At 38.5% G+C, this 20,502-nt stretch overlaps 3 protein-coding genes across 7 annotated transcripts; all 3 read right to left on the reverse strand.

The window, feature by feature from the left end:
* Positions 1–5,087: 5,087 nt before the first annotated feature.
* LOC104722120 (abscisic acid receptor PYL10-like) lies at positions 5,088–6,314 on the reverse strand. The gene is made up of 3 exons (XM_010440229.2): positions 5,963–6,314; positions 5,635–5,853; positions 5,088–5,544 (listed from the first exon to the last, which is right to left on the reverse strand). Exons 1-3 carry the CDS (start codon positions 6,077–6,079, stop codon positions 5,335–5,337), a joined length of 546 nt encoding a protein of 181 aa, XP_010438531.2. The 5' UTR covers positions 6,080–6,314; the 3' UTR covers positions 5,088–5,334.
* Positions 6,315–7,329: 1,015 nt separating this feature from the next.
* On the reverse strand, positions 7,330–14,106 carry LOC104722121 (histone-lysine N-methyltransferase ATX4). Its single transcript, XM_087472216.1, has 23 exons — positions 12,542–14,106; positions 12,396–12,451; positions 12,112–12,325; positions 11,782–11,901; positions 11,617–11,685; positions 11,455–11,523; positions 11,278–11,369; positions 11,094–11,186; positions 10,781–10,916; positions 10,571–10,673; positions 10,367–10,466; positions 9,950–10,074; positions 9,518–9,663; positions 9,301–9,405; positions 9,066–9,130; positions 8,771–8,984; positions 8,594–8,680; positions 8,450–8,509; positions 8,266–8,355; positions 8,089–8,175; positions 7,926–8,000; positions 7,745–7,845; positions 7,330–7,655 (listed from the first exon to the last, which is right to left on the reverse strand). The coding sequence occupies exons 1-23, from the start codon at positions 13,364–13,366 to the stop codon at positions 7,565–7,567; spliced, it is 3,123 nt and encodes a 1,040-aa protein (XP_087328342.1). The 5' UTR covers positions 13,367–14,106; the 3' UTR covers positions 7,330–7,564.
* Positions 14,107–15,624: 1,518 nt separating this feature from the next.
* LOC104722123 (uncharacterized) lies at positions 15,625–18,234 on the reverse strand. 5 transcript variants are annotated; one of them, XM_010440234.3, is made up of 5 exons: positions 17,902–18,234; positions 17,646–17,808; positions 16,352–16,810; positions 16,013–16,120; positions 15,625–15,919 (listed from the first exon to the last, which is right to left on the reverse strand). In XM_010440234.3, exons 2-5 carry the CDS (start codon positions 17,748–17,750, stop codon positions 15,839–15,841), a joined length of 753 nt encoding a protein of 250 aa, XP_010438536.1. In that variant the 5' UTR covers positions 17,751–17,808; positions 17,902–18,234; the 3' UTR covers positions 15,625–15,838. The 5 variants fall into 5 exon arrangements, with proteins under 5 accessions (XP_010438536.1, XP_010438535.1, XP_010438537.1 ...); XM_010440233.3 differs by having other exon boundaries at positions 16,013–16,153; XM_010440235.3 differs by lacking the exons at positions 17,646–17,808; positions 17,902–18,234 and adding an exon at positions 17,136–17,335 and having other exon boundaries at positions 16,013–16,153.
* Between the last annotated feature and the right edge of the window lie 2,268 nt (positions 18,235–20,502).

A 20,502-nucleotide genomic window follows, 5' to 3' on the forward strand; every position in this document is an offset into this window, starting at 1 on the left:
CAGAGTAGCTCTGGTTGAGCATCTGAGTGAATCCTTCCATAGCCAAGACGAAGAGATAGGGAGAGAGAGGGTCACCATGTCTTAGTCCTTGTGAGCCTTTGAAATAACCACAAGATTCACCGTTTATCGAGAGAGAGAACCTAGGAGTTGTGAAGCACTCTCTAACCAATTTGATGAAGTGGCATGGGAAGTTCATGGTCTTAAGAATATTGGTGATGAAGTCCCAGTGCACCGAGTCGAATGCTTTTTTTAGATCAACCTTTAACATTCCTCGTTCCAAGATGTGCTTTTGATTGTACCCTTGGATTAGCTCTGTAGCTAGCAGCATGTTTTCCACCATAAGCCTACCAGGGATGAAGGCAGATTGCGAGGACGAGATTAAGCTTTGGTGGACTGTTGATTCTGTTTGTTAAAAGCTTCGAGACCACTTTGTAGATAGTATTGCAGCAAGCAATAGGGCGGAAATCAGACATCTTGTTGGCCTTTGGTGTTTTTGGAATAGGAGTCAGGAGAGTTGAATTCCATTGCTTTAAAATTTGCCCACTTTTAAAGAATTCAAGAACAGCTTCTATGACATCCTGACCAACATTGTCCCAATGAGCCGTGAAGAATTCAACACAATATCCATCTGGGCATGGAGACTTGTTCTTTGGGAGTGAGAAAAACGCTTGCTTGATCTCTGCAGGCGAGAAAGGGGATAATAAGATCTGAGTATCTGAAACAGAACACCGTTGGGGGATGAGAGATGCTAGATCTTCTATTGATGGGGCATTGCACACTGTAGGTCCACCCAGAAGACGTTTATAATACTCAATGGCCAGGTTTTGGATATCCCTTTTCGAATCAACAATCTGGTCTGACTCATCAAGTAGGAAAATGATCTGATTTTGAGCTTGCCTTGTCTGGATCGTTCGGTAGAAGAATTTAGAATTGTTATCACCCTCTTCAAGCCAACAAATTATGGATTTTTGACGTAGAAACGATTCCTCCGCGCTAGCAAGGGTACACCTAGCTTATGAGCTTCCTTCTCCCTCTGAGCAGCAAGAGGGGTAGGCGCATTCAGCAACACTTGTTGGCATTGGATCAGCTCATCATACGCTTCCCGGACTCTCTTTTCAATCTCGGAGTAGTTGTCTTTGCAGAAAGTTTTAATGACCTTTTTGAGTTCTTTTAGCTTTTTCGAGACTTTCAGCATTTTTGAGCACCCAAAAGTAAAGGCATCCCACCACAATTTGACTAGAGGTGAAAATTCTGGGTTTTGATTCAGCAAGACGAGAAACTTGAAGGGTTTTTTCTGCTTTGGCTTGTCCTTGTCTAGGAAAAGGCAGCAAGGACTGTGGTCTGAGAAACCTGGTTCTCCAAACACACCCAAGGAGTTTGGAAAAGCAAGAAACCACTCATCATTTGCGAGGTGTCTATCCAGTTTTTTCGCCACCAAACCGATTTCATGTTTGTTTGACCAGGTGAAAGTATTTCCACAGAACGATAGGTCTGACAGTGTGGCACTTCTGAGACACTGACTTAGCTCTCTCATTCCACTAGAGGGTGGACCTGATACTGGGGAAGAGTGTTCATGGGGGAATAAGATCTGGTTGAAGTTACCCATGACTATCCAAGGCCTATTCAGAATAAACTGACTGGTAGCAAAAGCTTGAAGATCATACCACAGTGGTTTTCGAGACTCACTGGAGGTGGAGGAAGCATAAACTATAGTTACCGCTAATTCCGTAGGTACAAAAGGCATCTTGACAAGGCATGAGATCATCTGAAGGGACTTACAAATGATTGTTACCTTTACTGAAGGATGCCAAATTAGCCAGATCTTGCCAAGATCAGAATACTCGTAGTTATTTTCAAAATTCCAGCCTGGTAATGCACGAGTGGCTATATTAGGTGCATTCGCAGGGCTGACATGGGTCTTTAAGATCCCACCAAAAAGAGGTTGATGTACCTTTAACCATTTCCGAAATGTACGCCGCTTTACTAAATCGTTAAAACCCATAACATTCCAAATAAAATATCCATTGGGGGGGGGGGGTTTAGAGGGTTAAAGAGCCCCTAGCCCTGGCTCGAGAATCCTTGTTTTTGGTCATTCTCTTAGAGATGACTTTTAAGAACCTATCCGACTCTGCATTCAGGTTATCGTCCTCACCAGAGAAGTTGTGTCCTCCACTATATCCTTGTGTGAGAGATGAGAGAATAAGTTTGCACTCAGGTCTACACATAACTTGCTTTCATCAAAGTTTCCCAAAAAAGCCTTCGAGGGAACATGAGGAGAGGCCTTATTAGATGCAGGAGTGTGAGTATCCTTAGCCTTCCCTGGGCTCCCAGGGGCCAGAGGATGGGTTACTTCAGTGCTTTTCCTTTTCGATTTAGCAGGTTGCCATTCGAAGACCGGTGGAGGCTGGTTTGGACCTTGAGTAGTGCATACAGTCGCTGAAACCTTTCCAACGATTGGGAGCTGACTCTGAATCGGGGCCTTCCTTACTCTTTTGTCTTTTTTTGCTCTAGGGCAGGATTCACTTTTATGTTTGCCTGAACCACACAGGGTGCAAGAGGGGGGGGGGGCTTTGGAACATCGCGAGACTGTATGTCCAACTTTTTTGCAGTGGCTACAGAGGGAGGGGAGCCAAGGGCTGGAAACTTGGATCCTCTTAACTTGTCCCGATTCAAACCTAGCATTACAGCTTCAGGGAGAGGCTTGCGGGGATCAATTATGGTGTAAACTTTTGCAACTTCCATGTTGGTAAGATTCTCAGTTTGAGGGTGTAGGCACACCGGGTGACCAACAAGCCCTGCGATGTGCTCAAGTCCCTCCTTGTTGAAGAATTCCAAGGGAACTCCTACGAAATCTAGCCAAACGGGAACCATTGATAGCTCAGGTTTCAACGGTTTTACATTCGGGGACCACTTCGCCACGAACATAGATTATCCATCTACTTGCCAATGACATTGGCTCAATATCCTCCGGCGAGCATTCGGGCATGGAACTCTACACAGAAAAGAGCTACCTTCCAATTTGGAGAAAGAGATGTCCTTGCGTTGTCTGCTCCAGATACCGTTCACTATGGCATGAACAACTCCTCGTAAAGGAGGCTCCTCGTAGAATTGACCCAGAATAAAATTGTCCCAAGCTTTTTTGTTCTTCTCAATTACTGAGTTTGGAATGGTAACACACGCTTCACCCGATTCCAGAGTATAAGGGGTTCCCTTCTTTTCCAATTTTGTTGAGAAGCCCTTGATTAAGTTTTTCCAGAGATGATCATGCTCTGGTGATCGGATTTCGGGGTCTAGAGGGGAAGAGATGTGCATCTCCTTGGGATTTGCTGGGGTGGTGTGGGATGCGCTTGCTACAACAGCACCAACTTCAATTTCGGCCTTTGAACCGGTTGTCATAGCCAATTCCGGCCCGATTTGCGAATTAGGGTTTTGGATTGCCGCAACCACTACCGTCTGAGGGATGATTGTTCAGGAATCATTGTTTTGGGTTGCAGGGGTCTCAGGGGAGACAGATATTTCTTTTAGGGCAAACGGTGAGGAAACTAACACCTCTCCAGCTGAATTTGGGGATTTAGGCGGGGGGGGGGGGGGATTTTGATTGAGAGGATGCAGAGGAAGCGGATCTAGTGGGAATATCGCGGGGGAATTTTTTCTTGGGTTTGTTTTTGTCCATGAGGAAAGGAGGGGACCGATGCCGAGATCGGCAAAGGTGAAGGGAGAACGATGAGGTTCGCGTATTTGGGAGAAAAAAATCAATTTTAGAGAAAAAAGTCAACCGCTAATACGAAGTAACTTCAAAGGAGAGAAAAGAACTTGTCAATAGGTGGTATCAAACTAAGAGCTATCATTCGTGGAATTTATTATGGCACCAAAAGAATAAAGACAAATCATATGGTTAGGAACAGTAGATGATTCGATGACTCTCTACACGAGTCATGGCAATACATATCCAGTTACGACATCATTCTAAGAAAAATCACCAAACAAGTCGGAATCGGTGGCTCAAAAATATAGGATAAGATTAGCAAGAAAAACCTTCATGCGTACGTCGACCAATACAAACAAATGGAGGTTCATGAGAACGTGATCAAGTCTATTGCAATCCCATTTCTTGGTTGGATCAGATTATTCACTAATGGTTACGGTTACTGCTATTGCTATATATCGTCATCTCGTGTCTCCACTTATTACGTATACGTACGCTCCGAAAACATGCACATGTATCAAGAGGAAGATATATAAATAGCGAAGTAACTTGATCACTTAAAAAACATCAGTCAAAATTGAAAACGTAGTCGAAGTAGTGCTCTGTATATATTCTCGACAATCGAATCATGTTTTTGGGAAAAAAAAATATGAATAATCAAGTTCTAACAAAAAGAAGATTTGAGGTCACTATTATAAATCACTATCTTGCGACAGGAAAGAAAAAGATCACTATCTAGAAAACGACAGTATCACATTCACACTATCTAGTGATCAAAAGATGACACAGTTTGTGATATTTTCTTACTATACTTTATTTCAACTACTTTTAGTCTTTTACTATTTCGAGAACGCGAAGATAGCAATAAACCGAAGAAAAATGCCAATAATAAACAACGTGGACAAGAAAAGATTTATACAATGGATTTGGCAGCTTTTTGAGGCAGTCATTATCAACAAACCTAATCCACAAAGCTTCTTTTACCATTTTTTGACTTCCATGCCTATTGGTTTGTAGAATTACAAAATTTGTAGGGACCGACGTCTATTATGTAAGACAAAAAATGAGTTGAGTCCATTACTAGAGTCTAGAGAACCATCAAATGGCTCTTTTTATTTTCTCTATTTCTTTTGTACTATACAAGAGTATTACATATATTTAATTTCCTTTTTATTTTGTATTGAATGAAGTTGTATCTTATTTTGTTTTTAACGTACATAATATACTTTTGATTGGTCGAGAAAACCATATGAGTTCCGAGAAAAAAATCATCATGTATTCAGAATTCTTGAATTTGTAAGAATATAATAAAAATATCAAACACAATGAAAAAATATCTAGGATAATATGTCATGATATATTATTATTATTTTAAAATAGATGAAAAAAAGAAGAATCTTATAGAAACATTTACAAATTCCAAATCTTATCAAGTTCAAATAATTTACAAAAAATCCAAAAAAATGGAGAAAGGAACAAAAAAAAAAGATAGCATAGAGTAACAAAAACACATCACTATATATAAAAAAGGAAGATTATTTGAAAAAAATGTTCATCTCTCCTTCACCTTTGGAAGCTTCTTCTTCATCCATTTACCCTTTTTTTGAATACTTTCTTATCCATCCCAATCATATTGTCTCTATAGATTCAACTCCTAGACGCTCAGAGACATCTGCTAAAGATTTGAGATTGCATTGAATCAGAGCCTCCACGAAGAAACAAGTATCCTCCTCTGTGTTACCTTCCGGCACGTCCACCACGAACGACTCAATCACCAATGTCCCTGCTCTTCCGTCTATCGTCTCGGCCGGGTGCAACGAAATGATTGAGGAATAGTTCTGGTCGGTTGGATAACAGAATAGATTAAGCTTAAGATAACAAAACCATAATTAACCTTGTCGGGAAAACCACAAATAGTAAGTACGTACCTTGAGTCTGTGATCACCACCGAGGATTCTAACGGAGAGGATGTGTTGATCATCATCAAGAAACTCTAACCTCTCGGTGCTTTTAGTAGCTGGTAAACCAGATCTCACATCTACTTCTCTAACAGTACCAATCTCAAGCTTCTTCCCTTGAACCACACACCTACTAATAAAAGGTTTGTATTTTTGTGGTTGATCGAATCTCCTCACAAGTGACCACACCTTTTTTTTTACAAACACAACAAAATAACAGTAAACATCTCAAAAATCGAATCTTTAACGGTACAAAACTTGAAGGACTTGGGGATCTGAAATCGATTAGAAAACTTACGAGATGAAGAGGAGCGTTGATATGTTTTACAAGCGTAGAGCTGCACTGATTCTCTGAAAGCTCGTGACTATGGTGTCTCTTGATGTACTCGCTCTCCATCTCGTCACCGTTCATCATTCTTCTCTCACACACCACCCAATAGAGAAAAACAGAGACAGAGAATGAAAGAACGGGGGAAGAAAAGACAAGATCCAATCTAAGGAAGAATGAATCTGTCAACGTCGGAGATCTGATCCAGAGTATCGCCGGCTATAGATTGGTCGCCGTCTTTGTGAAGGAGATAATAAATAAAAGAAAAAAGAAAAAAAACAGAACGACCCCAACCAACTAAAACTGGACTCTCGCTCACTCCGAATATTCGTACTTATATATATATTTATAAAAGACGCATCTGATTGGACAGAAACAACTCTTTTTGCACTAAAGACCAAAACCAAGTTGGGGTCGGGGAGACAGTTTAAGCACCTGCTATTTAAAGGTAATCACGGTTCTGCCATTCTATATGTCGGCCTCTCTACTCTCTACTCTCTAGTAGTAGGAGGATTAGGATTTAGGATTTAGGATTAGGAGGATGCTCAATGCTCATTCATTTTAACTTATCTGTATTCCCATTTTTTTGGATTATGATTCGACCTGTGAAAAACAAAAATTGACTGTTATTTTCCATTTATGAGAATTATGACGAAAATAATCTCACTAATGCTATGTTTTACACATAATCACGATTTCCTTATAGGTTTATTAGAATTTGCACATACGTTAGTTGACACATCAACATTTTTTGTTCATAGAAATTATTTTCAATTAGACACCTAAAACATATTTCTTTATTAATGAGATGTTATCCGGTATGAGATTTTTTCACCCGATGTGAGGTTTAAAATATCTCAAGTGAATTAAGTCAATTATTATTATTAGTCAAAAATAAAAAATGGATAAGAGTCAACTCATCATGTTTCAATCAATTGGGCCGGAAAAACCTTAAACAGTGCTTAAAAGCCCATTACAATCCTATTTTAGGCGCGCACACAACCACAGTGACACAACAACTCGTCTGACGTGGTACTCTTTGACGATGAGAAAAGAAAGACGAACGCACGGATTCATGAACCGGTGAAAGCAAACCAATTCATAATTCGCGGTATAATCGTGTAGTGAACCGATGGTTAAAGGGTGAAACGGTTATTGTATATAACAGTTTGGAAAATTATCTCTGTTATTCTTCGACGACTGTATTTAAGTTGTTAAGTCAATAAGGGTATGTTGGAGGTGCAGATAGCTTATGGAGCTCTAAAAGGAGCAGAGGTATGAAATGAAGGGTCTCAAAAGTCTCTCCGCCTTATTTGGACGATGACACAAAGACCAAATATGGAAGTGAATTAATTTAATTGGATTTTTCCAGGAAATGGTGAAACGAATGAGTTGTTGTTGTCTATACAGAGACGCAAAATAGATAAGAGCTAAAATCACCATTTGATCTTTCTATCACCTATAAATCTATTGTTTATGGAGCAAACATATATATATAGAAAAAAAGAGAACCTTGCTTGCGTCTTCTTCATGGTGTTGTAGCGTTTGAAGTAAGTAAACAAGCACCAACCATTAGTTCATGAATTTCCTGCAGTTGGGGGCTTTACATAAGCATGGCACCTTGAATTCCTCTGGCTCGTCTGGATCAAATAAGTAATCATACCTGCCCAAAAACAACACACACCATTTCCTTAAACTATGATAATCATCAGCTTTAGATTAAAGAATAGTGTATAGAAATGTCTAGTGTACGTTAACTCCTCTTCCACAGCTACATTGGTCTTGGCGATGAGGACAATCCTGCTTTCCTCATCTCCTACGCTCATAATCCTTGCATAGCAATTTGGCGTACACTGCACCACGTATCACGATTTAGGCTTCACAGTCTCTAAATCTAATATAAAACGTCAAAAACCTATTCCACGCTGCTTACCGAATGGTTTATGAGCCGAGCTATATTCCCTTTATCTGTAGCATCAACCACTACTTCCTCACTGATCTTGAACAGCTGCAACAAAAATTTTCCCTTGGTTCAGAGAGATAGAGAGACAAAGAGACCATTTGTGGAGATAAGACAATAAACTATTTCAACTCACATAGCAATCCTTCCCTACTCTACGATACCGTGCTTCTCTTAAGTCGGCAATGCTACCTCTCACCTGTTCCCCTCTGTATTCAAGAACCTGAAATACAATAGCATCTCTCAACAGTCAAACACTCCTCCCATCCCAAATAGACAAAACAAAAATTCACAAATGGGTGCGCCTTCGAACCATTTCTCCTTCTTGGATATTTCTTCTTGCGAATAGACCCCACCCATGTATTCCAGATCGCCCAAAGCAGACCCGGTCCATTTCTGTCCTCTGTCGAGTGAAATATTACTTGTTAGATTTGACAATACCAAACGATGAAAAACCTGAACATTGCAATCGCTTTCAAACATCAGAGAATGCTTGCCTGCAAGTGGTGAAGTCGCTCCCTGAAAGAAGAAAACGATTTGGGTTCTTCCGGCACATGCTACACGTAATACAACCAAAACTGTCAGATCCAAAACAAAAGTTAGAAAAACGGAGTAGAAGTAATGCATGGAAACTTTCTTACCGTCAATGTATTTAGAGTTTGGATTGCTGCTGATGGATGGTGGTGTGGTCCCCTTGTGTGGTGAGGGATAGCTTCTTCTTCACTCCTCTGCAAAAATCCAAGATCAGCCTAGTAGACAAAGGGATGCGCAATAGAACATACAGACTTTTTTTTGTGGATTAAGACCCAAAATAATACCTTCTTGCTATTAGTCTTTCTTTTAAATACTCGACAACGAGCAGCAGAAAATGGATCACATGTAACGGTATCCTCTGTGGGTGACTCTTCATCGTCTTCTCTGACTGCTGAAATAAGCCGGGAACCGCCTTTCTTTTTGTTTTGGACCACACTTTTTGCAGAGAAGACCCGTGAAGGAGTTTGTATAATTAACCCATTATCTGGGTTTGGAGACCTACACACCAAAGAAAAATACAAAAGATAATTCAGAACCTAATATCCAACGCTTCTTGAAGGAGAAAATTGGGGAATTTACCTGTGATAAGCACAATAGGACACCATCTTTGTTGTCTGCCGACCATTTTTCTCCAAGCAGTGCAGCTACGTACATATAGCATGGAAATGTGTCTATTTATAAGGATTAAAACAATAGATTGCAAAGAACAGAACGCTAAGTCCTTAAAAAGTTGAAGAGGCAAAACACACTGTCTATCTGAAAGCTCCACAATAAATGACTACAGAAAAGGTGGTCCCAGATACAGTGAGCATACCTCCATTCTATAACCAGCTCGGGAGGCACACATGGCGTGATAATATGTGGAACACTTGCAACACTGAGTAGACGAGCCGTGTATTTGTTTGCATATTACACATATCTGAAATCCATCAAAACACAGAAGATTTTTGAATTTAAGCTTTTCTCACAGGCATTAGTGAACAGTACTTTCGAGTGCATCTGAAATAAAACACAGTTACAATAAAACTAACCTTCACAAAATTACTTGATGGAATACTCAATATCCCAACAGCTGGTTCCATTTTTTCTTCACTTGCAAAACATACTTCAGGCTGAAACCAAGCACACGTCACATGAACCCACAGCGTTTCCACATCAGTTGGCTTCAATGCACCTCCTATCATCATTAAATACAACAATGATGATATATCTTTGTTAAAGGGCAGCAATGTCATATGTTCGATAACGCCTATATCTTGTCAGGGAAATAGGTAGTTGAATATACTTTATAAAGCCATTTTGAAGGAAACATGTAAAAGTGCCACCAGGAAAGCAATACTTTTAGAGAGGGAAACTTTTAACTAGTTGTAGCATTTTAACTTAGACGGTGAAGCTAAGACCATGTCAAATACAGGCTCACAACAAAGAAAGAATATCTTAGTGCCATAAATCAAAAGGCCTACCTTTTACAGGGCAGAGGCAGCACTCCCGCTTAATATCTGGTTTCTCGCATGCTTTACAGACCCATGAGGTGAAATCACGAACATGTCTAGCGCCATAGCATTCCTGATGCACTGCTATTTGGCATCTGACGAGAAAAATTGAGAAAGAAAGAAACATCTTAAGTTGCTGATTAAAAATGATAACAGATAATGTTTCAAAAGTCGCCTTTAAGTATTCCATGGAACATAACTATCTTCTGTTTGCCAACAGGGTATTACATGAAAGTTAAAATGGTAACCTTGCTGATTTATCTCATCTACAGTAATTAGCAAAAAATCCTATCTTACACAGTCAAAGATTGGACGCAGAAATATTATTCTAAATGCAAGTTCCATTTACCGTTTGTGACTCATTCAGGTGGATGAAGTAAACAGTACCTGTTACAGATAATAATCTTGTTGTAGTCCCAATCTTCAACCCATCTGCAAACTGCACATCGTTCTGTTGTCCACTTCGCATTGACCGCCTCATATGTCTCTGCCAAAAATGAAGGGAAATTCCAACAAAAGCATCACATAAGCACTTGAAACTTTGCATCATGTTACAGGATTCCATTTCCTTTTATACGGTATAAATTATACCTGCTAGAAAAGCAAGTAATCTCTGCTTTCTCTGCTTTATGGAGGGTCGTTTGGGAACTTTAGCTGCTGTAGCATTTGCATGTAACTCTGCTAATTTCAGCATCTGCGGAGTACGGAAATGGTGTCAGTTTACTTTTAAGTAAATCAGATACGACTCAGAAGTAAGAAGCCAATATCACTGAAAGAAACCATAAGAGTAACTGTACAAACCCATTCTTCTAGTGACAGCTTCGAGCTTTTGACTTTCACACTGGTCTTCCAATTTTTTGACTTTGATCCGGTATGCCTTTCCCATTCACTAAGTGCTTTCCTTTTAGGTCCACAGGAGCCACACTTACACACCACTCTGTAAATAAACAACATGGAGTAAGACACTCTGAAATTCATTCATCAAAGAGACCTGAACATCTAGCAAAAGTAAATTGCAATCTCTAAAGGTTATTGCTTTGAATAAGTTTTAAAAAATAACCCAAGGCGAGAAGTTGGAGGGATGTAAGAAAAAGATAAAATGGTATCTGCTTACAAATGGAGCCTCGGAAAATAAATTCCTTCTACTCCAGCGCATACAACAGTAACCTTGTCAGGAAGAACCATCTGACCATCGCCTTTGCTAAGTCTGTACCAGAAAACTCCCAAATTTAGTCATTTGGCAATCAAAAGGCAGTTGTTGCTAAAACAATAACAAAAGTTAAGATAACGAGGCCTACTTTGACTTTGAGTTTTGATTTTCTGAATCTGATAGTTCAAAGTTAAATTTAGCTCTGCAAGTACGACAGTAGTAATCTGTTTCCCCCAAATCCTTCAGACCATAAAATGAGCTTGATCTCAACACACGTAAACAGATGAGAATAGGGTAGCCTTGATGAAATCCAAAATTAACATACCTTTAGATGCTTATTTGATATTTGGTCACACTCTGCGTGTACCCAGACTTTACAACCATCACAGCGCACCTAATTTACCACACAATTATCAAAAGTCAAAATAGAAAACAACCAAAACCTGAAGCTACACCTCTATAGAACCTAATATTTTTCATTTCATACCCAGGTTTGACGGTCCAAATGATTCCTTATCTTCTTGCATATACCACAAATGTGTTTTGATTTTCTCAACTGCAATAACAACGAAAATAGGCTTATACGTTGCAACCATTTCTGCATCACTTACAACTAAACTAAGCATAATCACAGAACAGAGATCCTACATACCCTTGAACATGGTTTACACAACAATTTATCTCCACATTTCATTTTTTTTGCCATCTCAAAAGAAATTATCGTTCCACATCCTACACATTCCAGTGGATTTCCGTACTTTTTTAACAGCCTCTGCAAAACATAAGTTAATTACATACGTTGCCCAAACTGTAGGAGATTTCCACAAAAGGATATAAGATAGACAGCCATATAAAAGTTGACCAATAGGTATGGAATTAAATTCTGCGCAGCCTTTTGGGAACTATAACAAAACCAACCAATGTACATGTTGCAATAAAAATGAACCCCTTGCAACACGAACTCACAGACAGAGAAACTTGCCTGGCTTGGAGCATTGTTACCGAGATCCTGATTTGGGACGGCGGTCTCTTGAATCCATCCGTAGAAAGAATCGTCAAAAGCAGGGTTACCAGCAGCCAAGTGAATATCATGCATCAACTTCTCCGTGAATCCCTGATCTGCCAAAAATGCTTCCTCCAGTGCCATCTGAAAATTACGAGGGTTGCACCCTTGCAGTTCAGACTGTTCCTGGAACCTGAATAAGTATCTATTAAGCACTAATCCACAATTAAGACAATCTTCTTCTGAGAATTCAAGAGACCCACCTGGCAACATAGTCCACAAAAGGGAAGATCATCCCTCTCCTCACCCATGCATAGTCCTGCTTACATTAAAACAACAGTCAGAAATAGAAAACTCAAAACAAGGCAAGATCCATATTTGGAAAGCTATTTAATTTGTCTCTCCGTACCCTTTCATTCTCGTTCCCAGAGTGACCAAAGAAGACAACACAGGCTGCATCGGGTATACAAGAACGCAAAACAAGCTCGGGTGCTTGAGTCATTGGATCGATAACAATAGCCGGCCAAAACGGTTCCTTTTTCCCAGATTTAGCCCAAACCAAGTCTCCTGAATAGAAGTTTTCTGGCCCAAAAGAACCATCTTTCTTCATAATCTTCTTGTCATCATCTTCCCTCGGTCTGTCAACACGACTAGGACGAGCCTCACCACGTTCCTCGTGAAACGTTGTTTCTTTATACAATACACTGTTATACTTACGGCTCCTATCAAGCTGCTTGTTTTTCAAATTGCCAACTTTAGAACCCCGAAAACTACTAACTTTCTCATCCCTGCACGCTACTACTTGTTCCTCCAAATCATCACAATCACTTTTGCTATCTTTCCTCCAATTCTCGAGCACCGAATCATTGAATCGAGAAGGAAGCACCTGAATCCTTCCCCTAGATGTCCGAACAAGCGGTGGGCGAGAGACTTCAGCCGGAGGAGGATCCCTCACAGAGCCGGAATCTTCTAATCTTCTCCTCGACATTGACGACTCTTTTTGTACCTCATCAACAGGTTTCATTTCAGAGCACCACGAAGCAGCAGAGAATCCATTCCGTCCTGTACCACCAGGAACAATCCCGGCGGCGATTTCTCCGAGAAGATTGAGAGGGTAGTAGTGACCTCCTCCCAAGTTGGTCTTTCTCTTCTTCCTGGACTCGTTCGCCGAGTTACCGAGTTTGCACCGTTTCAAACTCGGTATCTGGGTTTTAAATTTCCGTTTGATAATCATAATCTCAGAACCCAAATCAGAGTAACTAAAACATCTCCAAAATCCCAAATTGCTAGCTAAACCCTAACCTAGACCCCCCAAATTCCGATGTTCAAGTCGTCCGTCTTCTCAGACCCAGAACTGAAAATCGCAAACCAGTCGTAGCAAACAAGGAGAGCTACAAAATTTGAGCTTTTTTTTTTTTTTTTAATTTAAATGGAAGAAGAGAGACGTTTGGCACGAATGAGAGAGCAGAACGAGAAAGTGAGAGAGAGAGAGAGAGATCTGTTCCTAACTTCTCTCGCTCTCTATATCCAGAAGAAGAAGAAAAGAAAAAAAACCCAATTTTTAAAAATAAAAATGCTTCCTTTCTTATGATTTGGATGATAAAACCAGGAGAAATGTTGTCAAGAGATTGTTTTGAAATCGAAAGACTGAAAATTTTAATTTTGTTCTGTGTAAAGAAAAAAAAAAAAGGAGAGATTTTTAGAGAGAGAAAGGCGTGAGACAGAGATGAAGAGAGAGAGAGAGAGAGAGAGAGAGAGAAGACGCAGAAGAAGTGGGTGTCGTTTTGATCGGCGTCACGCCCTTCTGAATAGCGTGACTGAATTATGTGCACACTATTACTGTCGTTAAGCTAACCTACGCAGCATCCCCCCACGCTTTTTTTTTTTTCTTCTTCTTCTTCTTCTTCCTCGTTTCTTTGTCTTCTCAAAAACCAATTCAAAGATCGTGTTTTCTTATTTAGTTATTCTATTCTTAGTTTGATAGTATCAAAATCAGATTTCTATATGTGTGTGTTTTTTTGTTAGGTGCCAAGATCTTTGGGAGCTGTAATGGAACTTACATAGTACGGCTACGACAGTGTATTTATGTGCTTCTTACGTTTTGGGTTTTTAGTATGATTACAACTAACAACCAACAAAAACTCGAACATATATATATAACCAAAACTGTCAATCCATGAAACGCTCCTTTTACTTACACTCTTATGTTTCTTTATAGATGTAAAAATGATTTATTCTCTGTTCTGCTTAGTTTATGCACCGGTGAGTGAGGTTGATGGAAGAAACAGCTACAAAATGGAAAAGAAACCAAACAAATATTAGAGATTGAAAAGTTTCCCACCAATTTTTTTCACAACTCTTATAAGGGTATTTACGTAATAATCTCTGTTGTTTTTTTTCCGGTTTAGAACAAACCGAGAACTTCTGTGTGTGTGTGTTTTTTTTCCTGAAAAAAAAAAAAAAAGACCCCAATCATCTTCGTTGATTTGATATGTTTAATTACCAGTAAACATGAACTGGTTCCGTGATATGGTATATAAACAAGCTTTACGATTATTTCTCAATTGGGTAATTTAAGGTTTGGGCTGATTCTTGGCTCCCCATACATATTCTTGGATTCAAGAAGGGTTGCAAAAACCAAAGATTATTGAAAAGGTTCACTCTCTGATTGATCAAAATATCGTCTTAACTATGCGATTAACTTCAGCTTCGTCTTCTAATATAAATTATAACTTTATTATTCGTTTGTTAATTATAAATAAACTAATAAAGTAGCTTAAACCTGGTCACTTGGTTTTATTATATGCATTGGACTATAATTACAAAAACCTAGTCACTTCATATTTGAGAGGTGTCAATGGCTGAATAATCAACTTTTTTCTTTTTCAAACAAACCCCATTTCATTAAGTTGAAAAAAAACCCCATTTCATTAAGTTAGTGACAAGAACTCCCCTCTAGAATGAGTTTTTACACCGGTCAACACACTTACATGGGAATAAGAATACAAACAAAAAGTACAATAACATAAGCTAAAGCTAAGGAGATATAGGGGCATAAAAGCCTCATAGATAGGGTGAACCACAAAGCCAATAAGTCCACATAAAATGGCGAGAAGCTGTCTTAGAACAAATTGCCGGTCGCAAAACGACAAATTGTCACATTGGAATACAAAGATTCCGAAGGGTTTTTAAAAACCTAACTCGCACTAATGACGAATCATCAGCTCCTTAAAAAGAGAGACAACATGTAGGGTGAGAATGAATTCCCAAGAGTCGAATGCCCGAGAAAAGATCCAAGATATAGCCACGTTGTCGTACCACATAGAAAGAACTATACCAAGTAGTTACCAAGAGTCGAATACTCAACTTTTTTCATATTTGCGAAAGGTGATGCCAATGTACATTCACAATCATTCATCAAAAGTCAAAAGGCTAACTGTTGGGAAACTAAGAATATAATATGATATATACAGTGAAACCATTAGAGAGGAATGTCAAACAGCTTCTATATTTAGAGACGGTGAAATTCACAAGATCAAACATACTTAAGCATATCACAAGAATAAAACTACTACAACTTGTTTTCCTAATCCTCAACTTATTCAGGCAAACCCATATATACAAAACACGAGAGGTGGGTGGGGCTCATATTTTTAACACTGCATCAAACTATTCTTCTCCCTCATCTTTAGGACCTAACTAATCCTCATTTCTGCATCTCCTCTGTTTTTGCAAACCTTCCTCGGATTCTTGGTTGACTGTCTGCAAGAGCCTTCCTGCAAGCATACTGCCACCATACCAAAAACTCAGCTTCCAACAAAATAGAATCGAGCTTGTATATTATTTCCTAAACCATAAAAGCATTGTTTCAGGCCTTTACCTTGATTTTACGCCCGAAATTTCGCCTGCTTTTCTTGTTCCTGTATCGAGAAAGCTTCTCACGGCGGTCCTCAGAGGTGCAACTTATGATTATTCGATCCAACTGTGACTGAACAGGACGCACAGTTTTAGTACCCAGTGTCTGTAATAAAGCAAAACATCCACAAGTGATGAACATATACAGGAGATCTTTTGCCACCATCATAATCTATGCAAAAGGTCACAACTTTCTCCAAAATAACGATGATTCGATAAGAAAGAGCACATCCCAATTACTTGCAGACAGTAGTATATAATTTGAAATAACTGTTCAAAAAGAGTAGTGTTACTAATTTCAAACCTGAATATCGCTATCGCTATAGGCTCTTCTCATCCCATAATCACCTGGAGGGAAATGAGGGAAGCTCTGAATCACTGCATCCTCGTGATGTGCCACATCTGTTGAGCTCAGGTTCCCAGAGCTCACGCTCTTTGGAATTACCACATCAGAGACGACTACGCTACTACTACTGTTCAAAACATTGTCCATTTTTGCCACTAAAGAGATGTTCTTGATGTCTAACACCTCGGACAGTGGAGACTCCATAGCTGATTTCACCAGAAGGTCCTGCTCACAATCGTAGAAAGCCTTGTCTATAAGCTGCTGGTCACTCTGCAACGACCCGAGATCACTGAGTTCAACAAGCTCTTGAGAGAGAGGATCAACAACTAGCATTGGTTCTTCAATGATCGGCTCAGGGGCTTTGAATAGGTCACTCTCTTCTCCAAAATCATACTCACATGCCTCAACAAGATTGTTCTGCTTCACAACAATTATAAGAAGAAGAATGAGCAAAACAGAACAAGAGAGAACCAAAACCACAAACTACAAGATCACAACTCCAAACTAGACTAGAAAACAGTGAGTTTTCTTTGGTTTTATACACAAACACATACATATCTCTATAAAGTTGTAATCGTTTAAAAAGGGTAAGAGGAAAGGGAATCTTTCTTCTTCGTTACAGCCGTAGAGGAGTTTGATTGTAAGAAAATGAGGCAATGAATCGACATCAGAACATGTAAAAGACAAAAACAAAACAAAAGTCTCAAAACAACACGGAATCTGATGGGTTGAAAACACACACAATTTTGCTGTCAATCGTGTAAGGTAAGCTTATATAGTTCCAAGTCCAGCTTTGTATAAAGAGAACAGTGTGATCCCCAATATCTCAAACCCCATGAAAAAGGTCGTCTTTAAGTTTCCTTTTTCTCAAAACCAAAAATAAAGTTTGAGTTTTTCGTTGGTTCTATCAAGCATCAGCAGAAGAAGATTCCGTCTTTTACTCTGCCCAGAAAGACTCAATTTTTAGAAGCCAAAACAGATGTGAGCTCAGCCAAAAGCATCAAAGTTACCACAAAAACTTAAAAGAACAAAACTTTACCAACTAATCAGTGTTTTCCATCTAAATCACACTCCAAATTATCTTCATTAACAAACCAAAGGAAGAAACTTTAACTCAATTTCATCAAAGATCAAGCACAACAGAGACAAGAAACCCAAAAACCAGAAGTTCAATTTCAAAATCAAATGCACTGGCAAAAAGTAAGGAACTGAAGTCAAACCAAATTAAAAAAAAAAAAGAAAAAAGACAAACCATTTCATCAGAGAACTTGTAGGGTTTGAAGAGGTCATCAAACTGGTGAATCTCAGGAGAAGAACTTTGCATGAATCGGAAAGCTAACCCAGTTTCAGCATACATTTCTTCGTTTCTTTATACTCCTCTCTTTGCTCTTTGATGATTAGAAGATTTTTGTTACCTGGAAGTAGAAATGAGCATTAAGCAGAGGAGAGTGAACACAAAAACCCAAAAGAATGAAAAAGAGAGGCCAAGTTGGGAATTTGGAGCATACCCTGAGGGAAAAGTTCTGTACTTTGGCCCCTCCTCCTCTTGGCTGCCCCTATTGTGTGATGTTGAGAGGGCTGATAAGAAATTTTTATGTGTGAAGCAAAAAATTATTGGTGCACTGAATCCCATTTATAGATTTTTACTTTCTTTAAAATATTTTGGTATAGAAATAAATGTTTAGCATGAAAGAGGCAAAAAAAAAACAAAATTAAATTCAATAAAGAATATACAAAAATGTAACCCCCAACTATTTCAATATAGATATTTCTTAGGCTATGCACAACTTTTTTAACTTTTCTGTTTTATATCTTTAAAATCTGGAATCGGTAACTCCGTCTGTTGGACTCCAATCTAAAGTTTTAGTGAAAATTGAATTAGAAGGATGATACTACATACTATAAAATATGTATGACCAGTTATTTTCATGTACAAAAATATATTTAAAGGACACATCGTAAGTATAAAAAGGGTTCATGAATCATAACAGTTATTTCATATGTAACGTTCCTTTCAAGTTGTAAAAGTTTGTTGTAACAAGCAGTGGTTAATCAGTATATAAGAACAAAATTTGTTGGGATTAGATGACAAAACAGTTTTGCTTTTGTTTAAATAATCAGTTGGAACTACACAAAATAGTAGTACTAGCATTAAGCAAGTAGTATAGTAGATGACTGACTGTAGAGTGTAGACACACAGAGGCAAGCAAGCACATGTTTTAGTGTTGGGTCGTGACTCTCTATAATGATATTTTCTTTCACACCAATAAATCTCGAGATTAATAACTTCTGAGTCTCTCTGACTGATGATGATAGATGTATGATGAATCTTTAAATAATGGAAACAATTAATTCGTTCATAGAATACATTCTGGTTGTACTTTGTAACCAAATTCGTATAATCAATCAATTCTCTGATCTGCTTTATAAGCCTTAATGACCAAGAAGTGAGGTCCCGTGATGTCCTTTTTTTTTTCTTTTTTTTTTCAAGAATTAAATATGAGTTTTGAGGATATATATATATATGACAAAACTGACATGTGAAAATTTTCAGAAATGGGTTCCGTACGGAAAGTATAATTTGTTTTTGGTGAATTAACTAGTCTTTAAGTTGTACACTAGATTACTCTATCTAACTTAACGTTCAAAACACGTTTTTTCTTATGCTTTTCTTCTCCTTACAATTTTCAAAAACTCTTAACCTTGTTCAATAGTTATAAGTTCCATATATTTCTTATGAAGTATAAATTCAAGCTTGTCAGTTTGGTCTCATCAGTGTCTCACAATGGTGAACAAGGTTGGACCATGGGTTTAAGTTCGGTCAACTGGTTAAGGTATGTATGAATGTGTGCATCGTCGTTATAAGTGTGAGGACGACGATGGATATATTCTCTCTGAAACATTGATAGATTTATAGAGGACGAGATGGCGAAGACGTAAACTCATTTAGATCAAAACTCCCGTAAAATTCTTTTGTGCACATTCATCTTGTTTATTCTATAGTTTACTCTTCAATTTATCAAATTATGTTTTCTTGTGTTCTTGTTTGATTCGATTTCATATATGATTGGTTTGTGTTTATGAGATCATATATATGAGTTCATGTTCTCGTCTCATCATTTTTGTTTTGGATTCACTCATATAGTTTACTACTTGTAACACGTGAAATATTAACACAAAGGTTGGGGACCAACAATTGTTTAGTGTTGTTACATGAATTTGGAAATGAGAATTGACGTAAATCCATGGGTGGTCCAAATTTGATTACCATTTTATTTTCTCACACAGAAAAATAAAATGGACATCCCTTTGATTTAAGGTACCGAATATTTCATTTCGGCTATATTTTATTTCTAAGTGTGTGTTTGCATTTAAAACACAATTGTTATTGTTGCGCAAGTGGACTTGTGTTTGTTTGTTTTATATGTGGCTTTCTATAGTCTGAGCCCCCAATATGTTTGGTCATGAATGCATTGTTTTTTTTCTCCAACACAACATTGACCTTTCCTATCAAATTTGGCTATACATTTAAAGTGTAACTATAGATTGTGGTGTAGAATAGGAAGCTTCATAATATTATTCAAAACGAGAAGTACAATATATACACAATACATTAGGGTTTTAGGTACCTACTATTTACTAATATATCCTTTACATAAATATATCTTATACACCCTCTCAAGATGGAGGGGCTGGAGTCACTCCAATCTTGTTGACCATTGTAAGAAACTTTGGGCGCGGAAGAGGTTTGGTGAGGGCATCGGCTAACTGATCATCCGTCGAAACATGAGTGACGCGGAGAGCACCAGATTACTCTTTCCCGGATGAAATGATAATCAATAGCAATATGCTTCATGCGTGAGTGGAAAACTGGATTAGCACAAAGGTAGGTCGCACCAACGTTATCACAATACACAATCGGAGCAACAGGTAAAGTGACACCAAGTTCAGTTAGAAGAGAGCATATCCAGATGAGTTCGGCAGTTGCATTTGCGACAGCTCTATACTCAGCTTCTATAGCAGAGCGAGCAACCCTCTTCTGTTTCTTGGAGGACCATGAGATCGGAGTGGTACCAATGTAAATAACATATGCATTTGTGGAGATGAGG

Source organism: Camelina sativa, chromosome 11 (genome assembly GCF_030686135.1).
Source record: "Camelina sativa cultivar CO46 ecotype springtype chromosome 11, ASM3068613v1".
NCBI lineage: Eukaryota > Viridiplantae > Streptophyta > Magnoliopsida > Brassicales > Brassicaceae > Camelina > Camelina sativa.